General features: G+C 38.9%; 1 protein-coding gene across 2 annotated transcripts in view; it reads right to left on the bottom strand.

Moving 5' to 3' along the window:
* Nucleotides 1-18449, bottom strand: part of NME7 (NME/NM23 family member 7) — a 131998-nt gene that overhangs the window by 33849 nt on the left and 79700 nt on the right. For both annotated transcript variants that reach the window (XM_075196362.1, XM_075196363.1), the window contains 3 exons: nt 6543-6607; nt 3500-3568; nt 779-880 (listed from right to left, as the gene is read on the bottom strand). In XM_075196362.1, the coding sequence (XP_075052463.1) occupies nt 779-880; nt 3500-3568; nt 6543-6607 (236 nt within the window). The remainder of the gene's footprint in view (nt 1-778; nt 881-3499; nt 3569-6542; nt 6608-18449) is intronic.

Consider the following 18449-nt stretch of genomic DNA (forward strand, 5'->3'; position numbering starts at 1 on the left):
GGTCCAAAACTGTCAGGAACATGCTGCTAGCCATGTAGCACAATTGTCGCCATTAGACACTATAATCAAGAAGGATCCGGGCATGGGCCACTTGGCTTTGATGCCATGAACCCAGAAACCTAGATTGAGGCTTTGGCTCCAGTATAGGAAAGAACAGTAATAGTTCCTACAATGACAAGTTTTTCTTTCATGTCTCCACCTTCTTCTGTCTCTCTCATTCAAACCTGACCACACCATAGGTCGCCCAAGACTGCTTTATAATCGGTGGCTGATAATGTTTCTGCCTTTCAGTAGTTACACCAATAACATTTTTAAGAATAATAGCTTCAAAACAGGGCCGTAACTAGGGCTGCGCGACAGGGGTGACCGTCCAGGGTGCAACGCTGAAGGGGGGCGCAATTTAGGAATATTTTAGGTCAATTTGGTTAAAATTGAGGGCTAGGGGGGCGGCAGTTGTCTTTCTCGCCCAGGGCGCTAGAATTCTAAGTTACGGCTCGGCTTCAAAATTTTACTGCAGAAGGCATAATTATTATTATAGACCATCGTACCAATCTGTTGTTTGACATCGTAAAAAAGATGACATAATTAGGGCCTGTTGTTATACTGCTTTCTACTTTCAAGTGAGAATAATTTATTTTAGTGCCGCCTATCATTTTATCTTTTTGAAGAATAGCAATAACATTTTAACACTTAGCTTATCAGATGTAGAAGGTGTAGGGTGCAGTCTAAAAAAATGCAACACATAGTTCTTCAAAGCCTCAAAATACCATTTACTTACAGGATCAGCTGGTCCACAAAACTCTCTGAAGGACTTTGGAGTATCAGTTCCTTGGATTTCCAAAGCAATGCAAGGACCGGAATATAATTCCACCAACATTTCCTAGAAGAAATTGGAATATTTGTCAAAAGTATCAGTGAATTGTATATTACCGTATTTTTCGCTCCATAAGACGCACCTGACTATAAGACGCACCTAGTTTTAGAGAAGGAAAACATACACTGGCCCCTTCACTCACACAAAATACACTGGCCCCTTCACTCACACTCACCAACACACACACACACACTATATTAACACACTGATCCCCACTCTTAGACACACATGCTATGTTAGCACACTGGCACACACACACTATAGCCTCCAGCGCACACACACACTATAGCTTCCAGCGCACACACACACTATAGCCTCCAGCGCACACACAAACAGTATAGTCTCCAGCACACACACAGTATAGCCTCCAGCACACACACAGTATAGCCTCCAGCACACACACAGTATAGCCTCCAGCACACACACAGTATAGTCTCCCGCACACACACAGTATAGTCTCCAGCACACACACAGTATAGCCTCCAGCACACACACAGTATAGTCTCCCGCACACACACAGTATAGTCTCCAGCACACACACAGTATAGCCTCCAGCACACACACACAAACACTATAGCCTTATCTTATTCCCTCAGGTGTCTTCAGCGCTGTGGATCCTCCTGAAGGAAGGAAGAAAATAAAACTTACATGTCCAGCGTGGAGAAGCGGGTCCCGGCCAGGCTGCAGATCCTCCTGAGCGTCCGTCCCCCTGCCTATCTGTGAGGACCTAGCTATCACATGGGACGTCCCATGTGATAGCTAGGTCCTCACAGATAGGCGGAGGGACGGACGCTCAGGAGGATCTGCAGCCTGGCCGGGACCCGCTTCTCCACGCTGGACATGTAAGTTTTATTTTCTTCCTTCCTTCCTGGCATGCAGTATTCGCTCCATAAGAAGCACACACTTTTTCCCCCACTTTTTTGGGGGGAAAAAGTGCGTCTTATGGAGCGAAAAATACGGTATATCATTGAAAAATGATCATTGTTCTAGAATACATTAGAAATAAAGAAATGAGTGTATGTGAAGATGCACTTAATGCACTCAATACACCCTTTTAAAGACCACAACATATAGTTTGAAGATTCACAAATGTTTGTATACCCTGAAAGTCAGTAGGATCTTTAACATTCACACATAACTATTGTCTTGCTATCCAGCCATTTTAAGCTCAGAAGGACTGAGGTGCATGGGAAGAAATGCTTCTCCATATTCAAACCTTTATCTCAAATATCTTTAAAAATTATAAGGCCCTAAGCTGTTTACATATATATTTGCGCATGTTATCAGCGCCATAACTTTTAATTTAGGTTTAGTGGTCCTTTCACACATCGGCTTTGAAGGCTGTGAAACATATGCCTTTAATAGTCTACATAAAAGGTGATCCAGCGCTCCACATGTATATGGAATTACACGTGAACAGCATACATAATATATATCAACAAGATCAGTTATTCATACATAATAAAAGACAGCACTGCTTCTATGAATGGAAGAAGCTTCACTGAAAATGCTCAATCTTCAGCAGCTCTCACAACCAGAAGTTATTGTTGTGCTTTATGCACCAACCAAACCATAAGATTATGTAATTGGCATGTTTTCAAATAAACCTTTTAGATCTTCATCTCCTTTTCCTTATTTCTGGATCTCTAATCAGGTGGGTACTTTATTCCTTAGCAGCCATGCAGATTTGATGAGCCAACTCATTCAGTTTTAATCAAACTTGCAGACCATTGCAGTGAGTGGCCCCATGGTAAATAATCAAAACCACTTTGGACAGAGACCACCATCTGCATGTGTGTGAGATTACTGCATGTACAGCCTGTCCTCATTCCAAAAGCACAAATCTGATTGGATTGTAACTATTCAATCTGATCACTTCTGTACACTTCTGTCCTCCACATGCCCATAGATTTTATTGCAAGTATGTGTCCACCGTTACAGGAACAGATTTCTTTCATTGACTAGTAGTATGCAGGGGACATCTATCTTGCTAAGAGTTTTTATGGTTGTCGATTGATCTCCACCCTGCACGATATATCCCATGTTTTTCTTTTCTCGAGCTTCATTTGGAACATAACAAAATAAACTGCTTGTCTTGATGAGGCCTACCACCTAAAGAAATATAAATGGCAGCCAACTGAATGAGTATGAAATGTAAGTTGGTTTAAATAAAGGACCAAAAGTGAAATTGTTGCCATAGCAGTGGGTATGGCCACTACAGGGCCCGGAGGGAAGTGGAATGGGCTCTAATTTTTCTATGGGGCCTGGATATACTGTGCTCCAATGCCGTGATGGGCTCAAATGAACCAACACAAATTCTTATGCAAAATATGAAAAATATGGAACCAATGAATATTAAACTGAAGATGAGATCGTGGAGAATCGTTTTATTCTATGCACACCAGACTTCCCATCTTTAAGGCTTCTATGAAATAAACAGGAAGCAACTGAGCTACTTTTAATGAAAATGAATGGCAACCTATAGCATGTGCTTGGGTACAGGGTACATACATTATCAAATAATTTAAGTTCTGGAAAGATATGGGGCTTTTTAAATATACATTTGTGAATGCATTTTCATAGTTGGTTAACTTGTGAATTAATGGCTCTTGGAATTTTACTTACTGGGTATTCAGCTACAACACCTTTGTAAACTTCATAGAATTCTTCAGCATTGGCTTTCTCCATAGTAAACTGGAACACAAGCAAAATTCAATAAGATAATCTAAAGTAAACTGAAATACTAAATGCTCACTATTCAATTAAATCTATTTGTTGAACAAGATTTTTACAATGCTGATATATGATAGCATCATAGCAGTGTACAGAGATAAAAAATAGTTAGTAATAGGCTGTGACAGGGTCGGACTGGCCATTTGGCACTTCCGGCAAATGCCACAAAGGCCGATGGCTCAATGGGCCGATGCAGGGACCAGCCCAAGTAGTGGGCGGATTGGCCATTACTTTCAGAACCCGACTGCTTCCTCAGTCTCGCCCAAGTTAGGACACGCCTCCTTCCACTGTGGAACGCACGTACAGTTCCTGTTTGACGTCTGTTACAGATAGAGTTGGAGACAGAGGGACTACTGCGCATGCGCACCTTCCGAATCTGGACACCAAGTCAAGATTCATTGCACCGCTCCCCGTACACCTCAAGGGGGGTAATGAACTAAGGGAGGAGAAGCTCTACATTTACAACAACATGTAAGTTAAGGGTACACCTCTACAAGATTTCCTTCTACATCTACAGGATTACTTGCTTTTGGAACAATTAGATTGGAACAACCTTATTTAACGTTCTGGAAATATTCAGAATGTGTCTTTGAACGGAGGGTACATCTCTGTGTATTAGACTTCATTCCTGTCCAATGGAATACATCATTACGTACTATATACTGGAACTTTATTACTCCTTATCTATAGAGGACCCTGTTTTTCACATTTAAGACAAGCTTGCTTCACAATTTGAGACTTCATTTACCTTGACTTTTAGCTTGGTTCAGGGTTTGTTCTACCACTATCAGGTATCACTTAGCAAGATTATCATCTCTGTTTTATTTGATATTGCTTTATATCTTGTTTCCTATTTGAGTCATAGTATATTAGACTGTCTGTACAGCTTTAGACCATTCTGGCCAGGACAGGAGTACAATTATTGATTATCTTTGTGTGCACATAATAAATTGATTTTATTTTATGTTCACGAGTACATATGTAATTTATAGACCAACATTTGCTTTACGCTATCATTCAACACTTTCACTAGGCGCCAAGGAGATTCTCCACACTTGTTCGTTCTAGATTTAATGTACGCAAATTTTTCCAAAATAGGGTCCCCAACATTGCAGGATCCAGACAAGCAGCAACTAAAGACACCAGCAGGCACAGGTGGTGAAAGTCACAAGAGAGGAGGACTTTCTGCAATTGTCTTGAATCTGGTGAGGCAGTCCCAAATTTGGGTGGCTTAGTCAGGATTTGGTCTGACTGGAAGGACAGTTGGGAGTTATGTCCTGCTTCACAACATACTGCTTGTGAAGGCAGAGCTGTGTGCATCTAACAGTAGTGCACACAGTATTGCCTGTGTATTTGTCTAAATTGATAACCATGTTACATAATAGGGGCCCTGCTATAGGGACTATAGCATTATAGTCTCTATAGCATTTAAACTTATACCCGGGCCCCGTAATCAGTACGCTCCCACCCCATCTCAGGGGTGCCGAGAGGGGGGAGCGTACCGACTACAAGGCCCGGGTATGCCAGGGAGCCCGGGCCCGCACTGTCCACTAGCAAGAGTTTTTTTTCTTTTATTAATTTTATTGCTTTTCTGCTGTTTTGTTTTTTTTGTTTCCTAGGAGGCAGGGGGCAAGGGTGATGTTGGGCAGGCTGTGTCTGTGATCCCTGCATAGGGTGTCAAGTCTCATACTATGCTCTGTGACAGTCTATGCAGGAACCATACAGGCTGCATCCATCTCCACTAGGTATTAGCTAGATCCCAGTCATTGTGACATCAGCAGGTCATGCAACTGCTGCAGTCACATGACAGACAGTACAGACAGGCTTGCTAGATATCTTCATATTCCTGTCTGCAGTGGAGAAAAAGGTAAGGAGAAAGGGGTGATGTCATGGGGAGGGGGCATGTGTTATTAAAGCTGCTGGGCTGAGAGGGAGATGTGTCATTAAAGCTACTGGGCAGAGAGGGGGCACATGTGACTATAGCTGCTGGGCAGAGAGGGGGCATGTGTGACTATAGCTGCTGGACAGAGAGGGGGCATGTGTGACTATAGCTGCTGGGCAGAGAGGGGGCACGTGTGACTATAGCTGCTGAGTATAGAGGGGCATGTGTGACTAAAGCTGCTGAGCATAAAAGGGGTATGTGTGACTAAAGCTGCTGGGCATTTCTGTGATGACAGTGCTACAGGGCTCCGTCACTAGACTACGGGAGACCTGTAACACCAAATGATTGTATCTTCTTATGAGGATATATTAAATTATTCCTTGCCTTGCACTTTTCACCTCCTGGGCACGCCCCCAATGACACACAGTCACACCTTCAATGGTACAGCCACACCCCTTTTGTGGTGCAGTGCTGCTGAGTGACGGCACATGGGTTTCCCTTCTAGTTCAATATAGGGAGGCCCCATGAAGTTGCTGTACCGGGGCCCAAAATTTCTCTTGGCGGCCCAGCTTACACGCATCTGTGCTACTTATGTATTACCCCATCTATTTGTTACTTGCTTCTGTATACAGCGCTGCGGAACCTGTGGCGCCTTATAAATAAATAAAAAATAACTAAGGAGTTATCATCCAGATAAATAAATAGCAATATGGCCAGATTCAGAAATCAATAACACATTGCTGTTTTACATGAATAAGAACAGGGGCTGATTCAAATAATAGATCACTCCAAGTCCCACTCATGGCATCACAGATAAATGTTCCTGTTAAGGGATGCACTCCCCAGGAGTAGACTAAGTTTTGCAGCATCCTCCTGGGTGTCTGGTGTCTAAGACAACTAACACCTCACAGTAACTGCTTTTCTTTTCTTTTTTCTTCTATTACCCTCTTAGTGACAATGCAATCCTATATTCCAGTCTTATGTTATCTAAACTACAGTGATAAAGTTCCTAACTCATGGCTTTGAGAGATCCCAATACATACGTAGTCTTACCATTTGCATTGCAGAAATGTCAAAGCCTGCATCCAATATGTAATTTATAATTTTCCCCGTTAGGCCTGTAAAGCAAAAGAAACAGTAAATGTATTGTGTGTATGGTGTACTAGTCTTGCACCACAATAAAACATATAATTGTCAAAAATGTAAGCCTTTGTGAGCAGTAAGAAAGACGAATATTAGCTTGTGAATGCTGGATGGTTTTTTTTCCTCAGAAGCCTATAATAAACAAGATTACTTTCTTTGTGTAGTTTCTTAACAGTACAATGATCACTAGTGAATAGTCTGACGTTTTATAGTGTAACTAATACCAAAGCATTGAAACACTTATATTCCATGTTGGAGCGCCTAATCATACATGCGAAAGTGATAAATTGTCATTTTATACTAAACTACTGTTTATAAATTGTGCGGCAAAGTGGGAATCGCAAACTGTCGCAAACTTGCCTATAAGCATGGGCAGTAACTCTCTATAATAGTGCATATGTTTTTTTAAAAAATAATAAATAAAACTGGTTTACACTAAGTAAGCTGTGGTTTTGAATATGGAAATGGTCTTTTTTTTACTTTGTTCTAAATCAGTTTTACTGAAATAGCTGCAAAATGATGCAGAAATCCTATGAATTATTTGAAGTCAGTTAAATTTGTATCCAAATTAATATACTTATTACAGAATGGATTTCATACAATGCAATGAAGAGGACTACCTACCATGGAGTTAAAGAAAAAACTATTATTGCAAAATGAGTCATTTGATAAAAGTTTTATATTGGGCTTAAAGCAGATTTGTCAGCAGATCTTTCAGCGTTATCATATTGCTTTATTATATACTGCTTTGTGCACTATGAGACTATTTCTAGTGTTGGATATATATTAAAGATATAGAAGTTTAAAGGTAAACATTTTTATTCCTTGTTTCGTAGGTAAAGAAATCAAAAGGGAATATAAACCCAAACGACATCAAGAAAAAAAATTAAAAACCTTGAGAAAAATTTTGTTGAAATGTGTATGCTGCTTGGAACTGTTCTGCCACAAACCACTAGCACATTTAAAGTTTACTACTATTTTTTTCACTTGTCATATTCTGCAAAAAAAAATGTTGTACTTTTTCCTGCTATTAAACTGTTACATTAACACTGTGTGGTTTATTCTGGGTATTTTACAAATATTAGTTAATAAAGGTTAATATTACTTTTTAAGTTTAATAGTTTATAAAGGTATAAGTTTATAACGGGTAAATATGAACAGGTTCCCAATATAGATGCAAAGGGCTACATAACACAAATGCTTTACACAAGTGTAATGGTCTTCAACCAGACAGGTGCAATACACGTTTATACAAAACAGAACTCAGTGATGTGCGGACTGAGACCACGTGGGACTGGTACAGGCATCACAAATTAACATACACATGCCCCCAAAAGAGCACCAGGTCGAGGAAGTATCGGAGGTTTGTTGTGGATCGGTCTCAAATTTATACACACTACACAATGGAAAGGAGATTGGAACGAAAATATTGAACGGTACGACCAACCAAATGAGGCGTCAATCGTCCATTTGGGCAGACTTTCGACCATCGTGTCACTACACACACTGACCAGACTTTTGAACGAGCGGTCGTATGTCGCCTGGTTGAGCCGATTATTGGACAAAAACCCTGTAGTGTTGTGTACCCAGCTTAACATGGAACTTCTGCATTGTTCCAACCATATTCAAATCCAAGCAGACCTCAAGATGCCTTTAGATTTGAATCTGGGTGTAAGTACACTCTGCCCAAACGGTACTTGCCATATGTTAACAGACAGAACAGACTGTAGTATACGCACCAGCATAGGTGCAAAATAAGGCCACATCAGAACGCACACACAAGAAAATATTTTAAAATAAATGAATAACTCTAAACCATCTAATCATCATTAAAAATATGGTTGTAAATATAATATATATATATATATATATATATATATATATATATATATATATATTTATAATATTTTTTTTTTACATCAGAATTAAGATGCAATAAGTATGCATTAAGATGTTCTTAATGCATACTGTACATACAATGGGTTTTTATGGTCCATCTTACTTTCATACACATGTTCTATAGGTTCCTGTCCTATAGCTGGTGTAATTGATACGGCTGAAACAAGCGTACAGAAACCCAGGACTTGAATCGGTCTTATCTGCATCGGCACGCCCTTACTGTACATTGCCTACGTCCATCCGCCCCTTCCCATTCCTGTTCTGCTCTTCAAGTTGTAGGCAGTCGTGTAATTTGCATACAACTGTGCTCATTGGTGTAAGGTCACGCAAGATATGGTATACATCTAGTGCGCTATGTTTTTTCCATAGCTGGCTTGAGGGCTGCCTAGATTATAGCGCACACTTTGCAAAAGCTATATTTAAAGCCTGCTTGTATGGATGTGTCTAAGTAATACCCATGAGTGACTGAATCATCCCAGAAGTGTAGTGGCGGGACCAGAGTATTTAAATATGTATTACAATGCCTGCAAGTAAAACTTTTAAGTTAGATAAAGATACAACTGTGACTATAATTTAAACCCCTCCTGTTAAGGCCTGAACTTTCTTTTTAGTGAGAGGGTCATTTGAGTCCTTTCTATTCCAATTGCAGAAAGATAAGTGCTAGGAACCTGAATGTCTGCTCTGTATACTGAAAGCAGTAAGTGTGTGTGAATCTGTCCACCTACGGATAGGGGACTGCATATACTAAACCATTATCTTCTAAAACCGGTTTGTACTAGAAGAATGCACTAAATGTAGCATTCAAAAAAGCATGTGCAGAGAGGTGGCTTGCATTTAGGAGGCCTGCTCTTACAGTACATTGAGTGAAAGGATCATGACAAGCAATCTCTGCATCCTAAGTGCCAGTGCCACTAGAAATCTGGAACACCAGTGGGGTGAGTGACTGTCACTTTATTATTTTAATTTTACTTATGTTGGGTAGGAAAATGTTAATATGTATTTAGGGACTTACCTAAAGTGGGTTTTATATTATTTTATTCATTTTTAAATAATGTTCAGCATACTTTAACATTAGCTTATGGTGCTTAATTTGGTCATCTCATCCTTGTATATAGAAAGAAGATGGGCGCAGGTCTGAAGTAGTAAAATGCAGCACCTACAAATGGCAGTTCCATACATCCATGATGGGCTGTAAGCTTGGTCCCATACTATCAATGACACCACAACCGGGGGTTGTAGTGGTGAGACCATATAAAGTGATTCCTGGCCCCTTTTTGTTAAAAATGAATTACGTGCTTCTCCACTTCTACAATGCAATCATGTGCAAGGTAGTGTGTTTCACAGTGTGACATGTGTTTCAGGCCCTAGTAGACCTGAAACACATGTCCCAGGCAAAACATTACAAATGCATCAATGCAAAGTGGATTTAACAGTAATAGCAATAATTACTGTTAGGTCCAATTTGCATTGAAAATAGGAAAGTCATACTGGAGTCTCAGGTGACTCATTGCTCATAGTTCTATACCTACGTCAAACACTGAGAACATTGTGTTTATATATAGTATTCCTCTAGAAAAAATGTTGTGACAATTTCTTGGAGTTGTGCTAACTGCATAAAAGTAACTATGGGAAGAACTAATGAAAAAAGTGTTTATTTTGTGAATTGACTTCGTATTCCCTATATGCCCATAACATAAAACATATATTAAATCCAATATGCTACCACATGATGGTCATATGCATTCTGAAAATAAATAATATAAAATTAACTTAGCTAGAATTGGAAATAAAAAAAAGTTTTTCCTAGCAAAACCAACACATCCCCAAAAATTAGAATAGTGAACATGCTTTGTATTCTTAAACTTATTTATAAAGTTTACCTATATTTGTACAATTCTAATCCTAGTTTTAATATTTGACTATTTATTCTCTATATGCGAGTCTCTTTTGTTATCCAGTATTTATCAAGAAGGGAAGAAATCCAGATTGAGCGACTTCTGTAAAGTGACAATGAAGTGATTCACCATAGAACCACTGTTCTGGGACTTTACCGTGGTATTCATAGCTTGAAAAGAGAAAAAAACGTATTACATTCACAGTACAATTTTGCTATTTTCTTATCACTGCACATTCCTTTTATCTTGGTAATTACACACACCTTCTATATCAGGAGTTGAAACTTAACCATCTTAAATATTGAGGCCTATACTCTTTGTTGTACACATAAGATCAGGTATCTAATTATTGACAATCCCTTAGGCACATACCTATTATCTTACAGAAACAAGTTCTGATGTTATGATGGAGACAGAAATCTGTTTAACTCACAAAGGTCTGGCTATTAACGTTTACTTTCATAAGTAACATTTGTTTTGTCCTGCATGCTGGATTTAAGTCTCAGTATTTCGTCTTCTTATATGTGTATAGATAAATGCACAGTGCCACTTCTCTTGTTCTGTTTGCTGGTTGTCATTTCTAATGTCTCTTCTATTCTCTATGTATGGACATCTGTGCAGTACTTGTTCCATATCCTATGTCAATGTAATAGGAGAACCCTATTTTTCTTTTCTGCCCTGGACCCCATTTAGTTTTAAACTGGCTCTTTAGTGCCAGTTTAAGTGAGAGCAGAAATATATGAGACACCCCTGGGTGCAGGGGGTAAAGGATTCTCTGAGTTTCAGGCAAAACATTGATACATTATTGATTTCTAAATGTCAGATTTATCAGTAATGACTAGGGGCCTGATTCATTAAGGACCTTAAATAAAGAGGTATCTTATTTTAGTCTCCTGGACAAAACCATGTTACAATGCAAGGGGTGCAAGCTAGTTTTCTGTTTTGCACATAAGTTAAATACTGACTGTTTTTTCATGTAGCACACGAATATCAACTTTAAATTTCAGTGTCCAAATAAGCTATCAAGTATTTGTGTGTTACATGAAAAAACAGACAGTATTTAACTTATGTGCAAAACAGAAAAAACTCATTTGCACCCCTTGCATTGTAACATGGCTTTGTTCAGGAGACTGAAATAAGATACCTCTTCATTTAAGATCCTTAATGAATCAGGCCCCAGGTTACCAATTATAGTAACATTACAAAGGACCTCTAAGGTACTACTGTATGTTACAATGAAAGGAAAAGTAAGCTCTAATTATAAGCAGAGCATATTGTCATTCTATTATTGTTCTACAAATATTCAGCAAAACATACAGACAATACTTATCCTTTACAGAAAAAAAATATTTTAATTTTGTATTGAAACTTTATCTGAAATATCATCTATAGCCAGCTATAAAACAATTCTAACCAGAACCATTCACTTTTTTCACAAGAGAAGCAAGAGATGAACTGAGAAGATTCAACTAGGTTTAACATATAACTGCCTCATGATCGATGATATGTGATGTTTATCTAACTGTAGCTAATATACCAGATTATACTTGAGTTTATGCAGGTGAGACTGAAATAAAATCCACACCGCGTTATATTGGACCCATGAGGTCTCTCCTTAACTTGAAGGAACATCAACAATGGGCTTTCAAAATATTGAAGTGGAGGGCACTATGCTTGTGGTTAATGCTGACCAGGAACTCAAGTGGTCACTGAAAGCCAAGTTCAGCAGCGGCTGCAAACAAAAATATGTGTACACAATACGGACGCAAATCCATGTATGGTGGCTATTAAAAGATGATAAGATGATATCGCTACATAGAAACTACCACAGGTACCTGAATAGGGAGAATCATATTTTCTAATTCTAAAACAGAAAGTGCCAGTGTACTCTTATATTCATTTAAGTACTGCAAAATATAACATGTTGCAAACAAAATGGCCTGCTAGCGCTGTAATTTCCTGACAGTTATTGCTGCAAATCAAACACTCAATTATTTCTGTCATAAGAGACAATGGCATGAAAGAAAGGTTACAAGTTGCACATATGGGACAATTGATCTGAGCAGAAAAGTAGCCAATATAGCCATATCTAAACACAATGGTCTCCAGATGTCCGAAAGATCTGAAGAACATCCTACTATTTGGTTTAGCTTAATCATATTAAACAGCTAGGAAGTGTTTTTACAGTTACAACATTATTCTGTGCTAACTATATGTGTCTGCCATATGCACTGACATCATCCTTCCTAATGGTAAAATTACTTAGGGAGATCAGTATCATGCCAATTAAGAAATGACACTGAAGCTCATTCACAAATATTTTACTGAAGTATTTACAGATTTTACAGTAAAAGAAAATTAGATTTTATTATCTGAGGGCAGTTTCCATACACACAAGATGGAGCTTCTGTAATGATCTGGAGTAAAATATCATAGCATTAGTATGTGCTTCAAAGTTTGTACTGTAGGAAAGCATGTCATTGTCTGAAACCATAATCACTTCATACACATAGATTCTAGCATAACATTCTATAGCATATGTATCATGTGGGCCTATTTAAGAAAAGCCAGCTGGACATGAGTCATTCTGCACATAACCTTATTTGTCTGCATATTTGCATTTTAATATGAGACATCAATAAAAGCACTAGCAGAAAAATAATCCTAAAAAATTCATAGTATGCACTTCAATATCAATGTACATAATGTATGAAGCGAACTTTATGAGAACTGCAAAACGTCTAAATGGCTTAATTAGCGCACATCAAGGTGCACGCCTGCTCTCTGCTCTCGGGAGTCTCCTCTGTATAGTACAAGAAGTGTGCGTAGATTTAATCAGGGGGACACCATGACTGCTATATTCAAAAATAGTGATCTATGAATTAAGGGGCCTTTAAGATACAACACATAGGGGGGTATTCAATTGATGGCGGGATCGCCGAAAATCCCGCGCTCAAAGAATATTACCGTTAATACGGTAATCCTGCGCGTACATACCGTTAATACGGTAATTTACTCGTTGGGTTTCAGTTCGCAGCTCAGTAATTACCGTATTAATGGTAATATTCTTTGAGCGCGGGATTTTCGGCGATCCCGCCGTCAATTGAATACCCCCCATAGCATAATACAGTAGGTGAGAACTATGACTGTTATATGAGTAAACACAGACACTCTAATTTAATTTATTATATTCATTTAATTAATTTCAATTATATACAATACTGTGAACCATATTAATCCTCCCACCCCCACTGTGTTATATAGTTTAAAGCACACAGCCTTATGTCCTAATAGAGCTACAATAACAGTAATAAAAGTATATTAGGTTGTATATTCGACCCGTGCAGGCAAATCTCTGTTAGAATTGTCATTCATCGCCAACCAGATATTGGGTCATTTATGTAGAGTTGACCCCTACAGGATACCACAATAGGTAACTAAGCACATTAATGTCAAGGTGTAATGAGGAAGAAGAGATAAAATATATAATGTAACTAATTAAAGAGTATATATATATATATATATATATATATATATATATATATATATATATATACACACACACACACACACACACACATACAGTATATACATCCTGTATGGACAAAAGTATTTGGCCACACCTGTTGATTATTGATTTGGGATGTTTCAATCAGACCCATTGTAAGAGGTGTATAAAATTAAGCACCTGGCCATGCAGTCTCCATTTGAAACATTTGTGATACAAATGGGTCGTTCTGAAGGGCTCAGTGACTTCAAGCGTGGCATGGTGATAGGATGTCACCTTTGCAATTCACCTTTGCTGGATATTCCATGGTCAACTGTAAGTGGTATAATTAGAAAGTGGAAGCGTTTAGGAATAACAGCAACTCAGCAGAACACCACGTAAAATCACAGAGCGGGGTCAATGACTGCTAAGGCACATGGTGATTCCATAGCTGAAGAGTTCTGAACTTCCACTGACATTAATGTAAGCACAAAAACTGTGCAGCGGGAGCTTAATAGAATGGTTTCCGTGGCTGAGCAGCTGCATGCAAGCCTTACATCACCAAGATCAAGACCAATTCCAAGTGTCAGATGGAGTGATATAAAGCACACCGACACTGAACTGTGGAGCAGTGGAAACGTGTTCTGTGGAGTGACGAATCATACTACTCTGTTTGGTAGTCAAATGTGCAAGTCTGGGTGTGGCGGATGCTGGGTGAACGTTACCTGTCTTACTGCATTATGCCAACTGTGAAGTTTGGTGGTGGAGGGATAATGGTATGGGGCTGTTTTTCAGGGTTTGGGCTAGGCCCCTTATCTCCAGTGAAGGGCAATCTTAATGCTTCAGTCAAGTCATTTTGGACAATGCTATGCTTCCAACTTTGTGGCAAGTTTGGTGAAGCCCTATTCTATTCCAACATGACTGTGCCCCTGTGCACAAAGCAAGGACTACAAAGAAATAGTTTGATGAGTTCGGTGTGGAAGAACTTGACTGGCCCGCACAGAGCCCTGACTTCAACCCCTTTGAAGACCTTTGGGATGAACTGGAACGGAGATTGCGAGCCAGGCTTTCTCGTCCAACATCAGTGCCTGACCTCATAAATGCTCTATAGAATAAATGGGCACAAATTCCCACAGAAACATTCCAACATCTTGTGGAAAAGCCTTCCAAGAAGAGTGGAAGCTGTTATCGCTGCAAAAGGGGGACCAACTCCATATTATAGTATATGTATTTGAATACAGTGTCATCACATACCCGTTGGTGTAATGGGCAAGCATCCGTATACTTTTGTCCATATAGTGTGTGTGTGTATATATATATATATATATATATATATATATATATATATATTTTTTTTTTTTTTGTTTTGTTTTTTTGTTTTGTTCTTTTCACAAGATGTGGGTTTTTTGCACTGCCCACATCTTGGAAATCAAGTAACAAATACCAAGGACAAAAAGTATGCCTGCGATGAGTTCTAATTAACAACACCCATTACGGTGGTGTGCTAGAATGCCAAAACAAATGTTTTCAGTGTTCAACAAAAAAATGTCACATTTCTATATTGTGCACGGGAGTGCTTTAAACACAGAGCTCCCTATTGTCTATCCTATCGTATGTTTCTGAAGCCTACGTCACACTATTACAGCTGCAAGTAACACCATCAATCACAAGTTTTGGACTTTGATGCTTAGCAACTTATATTTGTCATCCTACTTTGACCTGATCAATGAGCCTTTGGTCACACAGAGAAGGGAGAGGTAATTTTCCACTGACTTATACAGCACATAACTGGAAATCATCTACAGTAGTTTCTGAGAGAAAGGGCTCAAATAGTTATAGATTAACAAGGTTACACTGGGGACAATGGTATAACTCATGCAAATCAGGAAGCACATTGACTTGGATCAATGGTGTAATACTCTGTCCTCTATGACTTTGTATAGCCTAATTAGCATGCAATTAATCAATACGTTTAAATAAAAAGCTACAAATGTGGTTGACCGAGACATAAACCTAAGCTGTCACACAGTGCAATCTAGTCGTTTTGCCAGTTGCTGGTCCCTGAGGCTGTAAGCAAACTGGCCACAATCATGGTTACACAGATGGATGTTCAGGTGCCATGTGACTAAATTCCACTGAACATTTGCTGCTGGACTCTCCTTCACTTCCAGGTTCGGACATTGGTTACACATATACATCAATGGAGATAATCAGCTGACCAGATTTATTTTCCAGACAGACCAATTGCAATTAAACTGTAGTGCTATAGTTGGCCTGGTTTTAAGGAAGAGACCACACGCAATGCAGTAGTTGCCCAAGCTGATCAAAAATGACCACTTAGATAGGCACATGTGTGGGCAGCTGTGGACATCACATTGAAGATGTATTAATAAAGACCTTCTATTCAATTAATTTGATTTGATGAATAAATCATCAAAGCCAATTATGAAAGAATGAAAATGATATTGAACTAAAAGCAACTGTTTTGAACCTAACAATATATTGAACATTTTGAACAAGTGCCTACTCTTCAAGTCATCATTTTAAGGAAAAAGAGCAGCACAAATGTGTAAAGTTGGAAAAATAAAAACATGGTAACACTTCAAAAACCAAGTAGATAGAAAATAATAAAACAATAAAAAATGTCTAAAAATTATGCATTATAAGTAATTAGTCCATAAATATTGCAAGCACCTGGAACACTCCTTGATTCCATAAATTTAATATGTACTAGTTCCACATAAGCACACACATTTGTATCAGAGATTATAGTGAGGAAGGTGTTACGTAATATGACATTACACAGTATAAAGTGCTACATGAAGAGGGGGTCAGAGTGTCTGATCGCGTGGATATAAAGAAGTCTAAGAAGGGGGCTTTTATGAAAACTGGTGAAAATGAAATAGGACATGGTTTCTCAAATCCAGTCCTCAGAGCGCCCTAACAGCGCATGTTTTCCATACCTCCTTGTTGGAGTACAGGTGTATTCATTACTGACTGACACATTGTAACAGGTTGTACTAATTATTTCACTTGTCACCTGGAAAACCTGCACTGTTCAAGGTCCCTGAGGACTGGGTTTGGAAAACGGTGAAATAGTTAGTGCTTCTCACAGCAACAAATATGATTCTAACTGTAGTTTCTCTAGTGCAGTTAAGAAAACAAACACAAATATCTGATTGATTAGTATGGGTGGCGCCACTTTCTCTTTGTACTACTTTTTATAAACGCCCTAAGTCTTTAAACGGTTGTTTTATACACATGGACATACAGATGTTCTAGCAAAATGTGGCTGTTATCTTCAGAAAAGTCAATAAGGGTAATTAACTTAAGACCAGCAAACAATGGAGACCACAAAACTGTTTTTTATTTGTGCAAGGGAGGCTAATTGGCCCCTTTACGCATTTCAGCATTTCTTGCTTCCTTTCTGGTCAATGGAAAAAACCTTCATTCATTTTAACTTTGTTTCTCTAAAATATTGCTTAGTTTGGACTTGTGGATATCTTCAAATCATCATGAGTAAAGGGAAAGTAGGGACCGAAATTTGTGTGTGTTTTTTTTGTCTGAATTGTGCTTTCTCACAAAGTACATCTGACCGTTGTAAAATGCGTCTCACAAAAGGTTGGGTATCTGAGATTTCTGATCAGATTTAAAAGTCAAGTAATTCTGCGGAGAGCTAGAGGCTGTGCACCTTCCCTTACAAAAGGCAATGCCACCATAAAAGCACCTTCTCCACCAACATTGGCGCATTTAAATAATCCTGTCCCATAAAATAAAATAATTTTTTTTCACTTCAGTGCAAAATCAGGCGCACTTGTACCACTAATCGGTAATTACAAAAGCAGTGTTCCAGATCCCTGCAGACGATGCCATCTTGCCCCACAAATCCATGCACTCCACCCCAAAAATGGGCACATTTACACAACAGTAGGCATGTCACATCACAAGCCAGTCAAATGATGAAACACAAATCTAAAAGTAACGCGCTGGGTAACAAGCCTACTCCCAACAGCAAACCACTGTTCCAGTTGGGCAGAGACGCCAATCATCAATGCAAACATTTCTGATGTGCATGGTTTTATCCTACACCCAAACATGCTACATAGTACAATGACGAGCGGCTGGCTAGTACAATTAGTTCTGTTTTGGGCCGATCCTCGAAGTTCATGGCTCAGCTCGGCAGAGAGTCAGGCTGGGGATAATCCTCCATTAATCCAACTGTGCTTTCTATAAAACATAAGCAGAATGGTGGGGGAGCATTCTCCATCTGCCACTTCAACAGGCGTGGCTTCCCATTTAGTAGATGACAGCAAGTATAGCAATTTCTGGATGTTTATATAGTAAAGCCATAATAAATTTAAGGGTCTGCACTGTACATGAGATATGTACGGGGCCTGCATTATAAACCAAACGGAGATTTGGGGGCCCCTATTTGATAGTGGCCTCCAGAAGGGGGTTGGCATTGAGTAGTCGTCACTAGTAAGCATTGCGTTCTGTGTAGAAGTCTCAAGAATGTTCTGTGTACTGCATATTACT

This window comes from Mixophyes fleayi, chromosome 2 (assembly GCF_038048845.1).
Source record: "Mixophyes fleayi isolate aMixFle1 chromosome 2, aMixFle1.hap1, whole genome shotgun sequence".
Lineage (NCBI taxonomy): Eukaryota > Metazoa > Chordata > Amphibia > Anura > Limnodynastidae > Mixophyes > Mixophyes fleayi.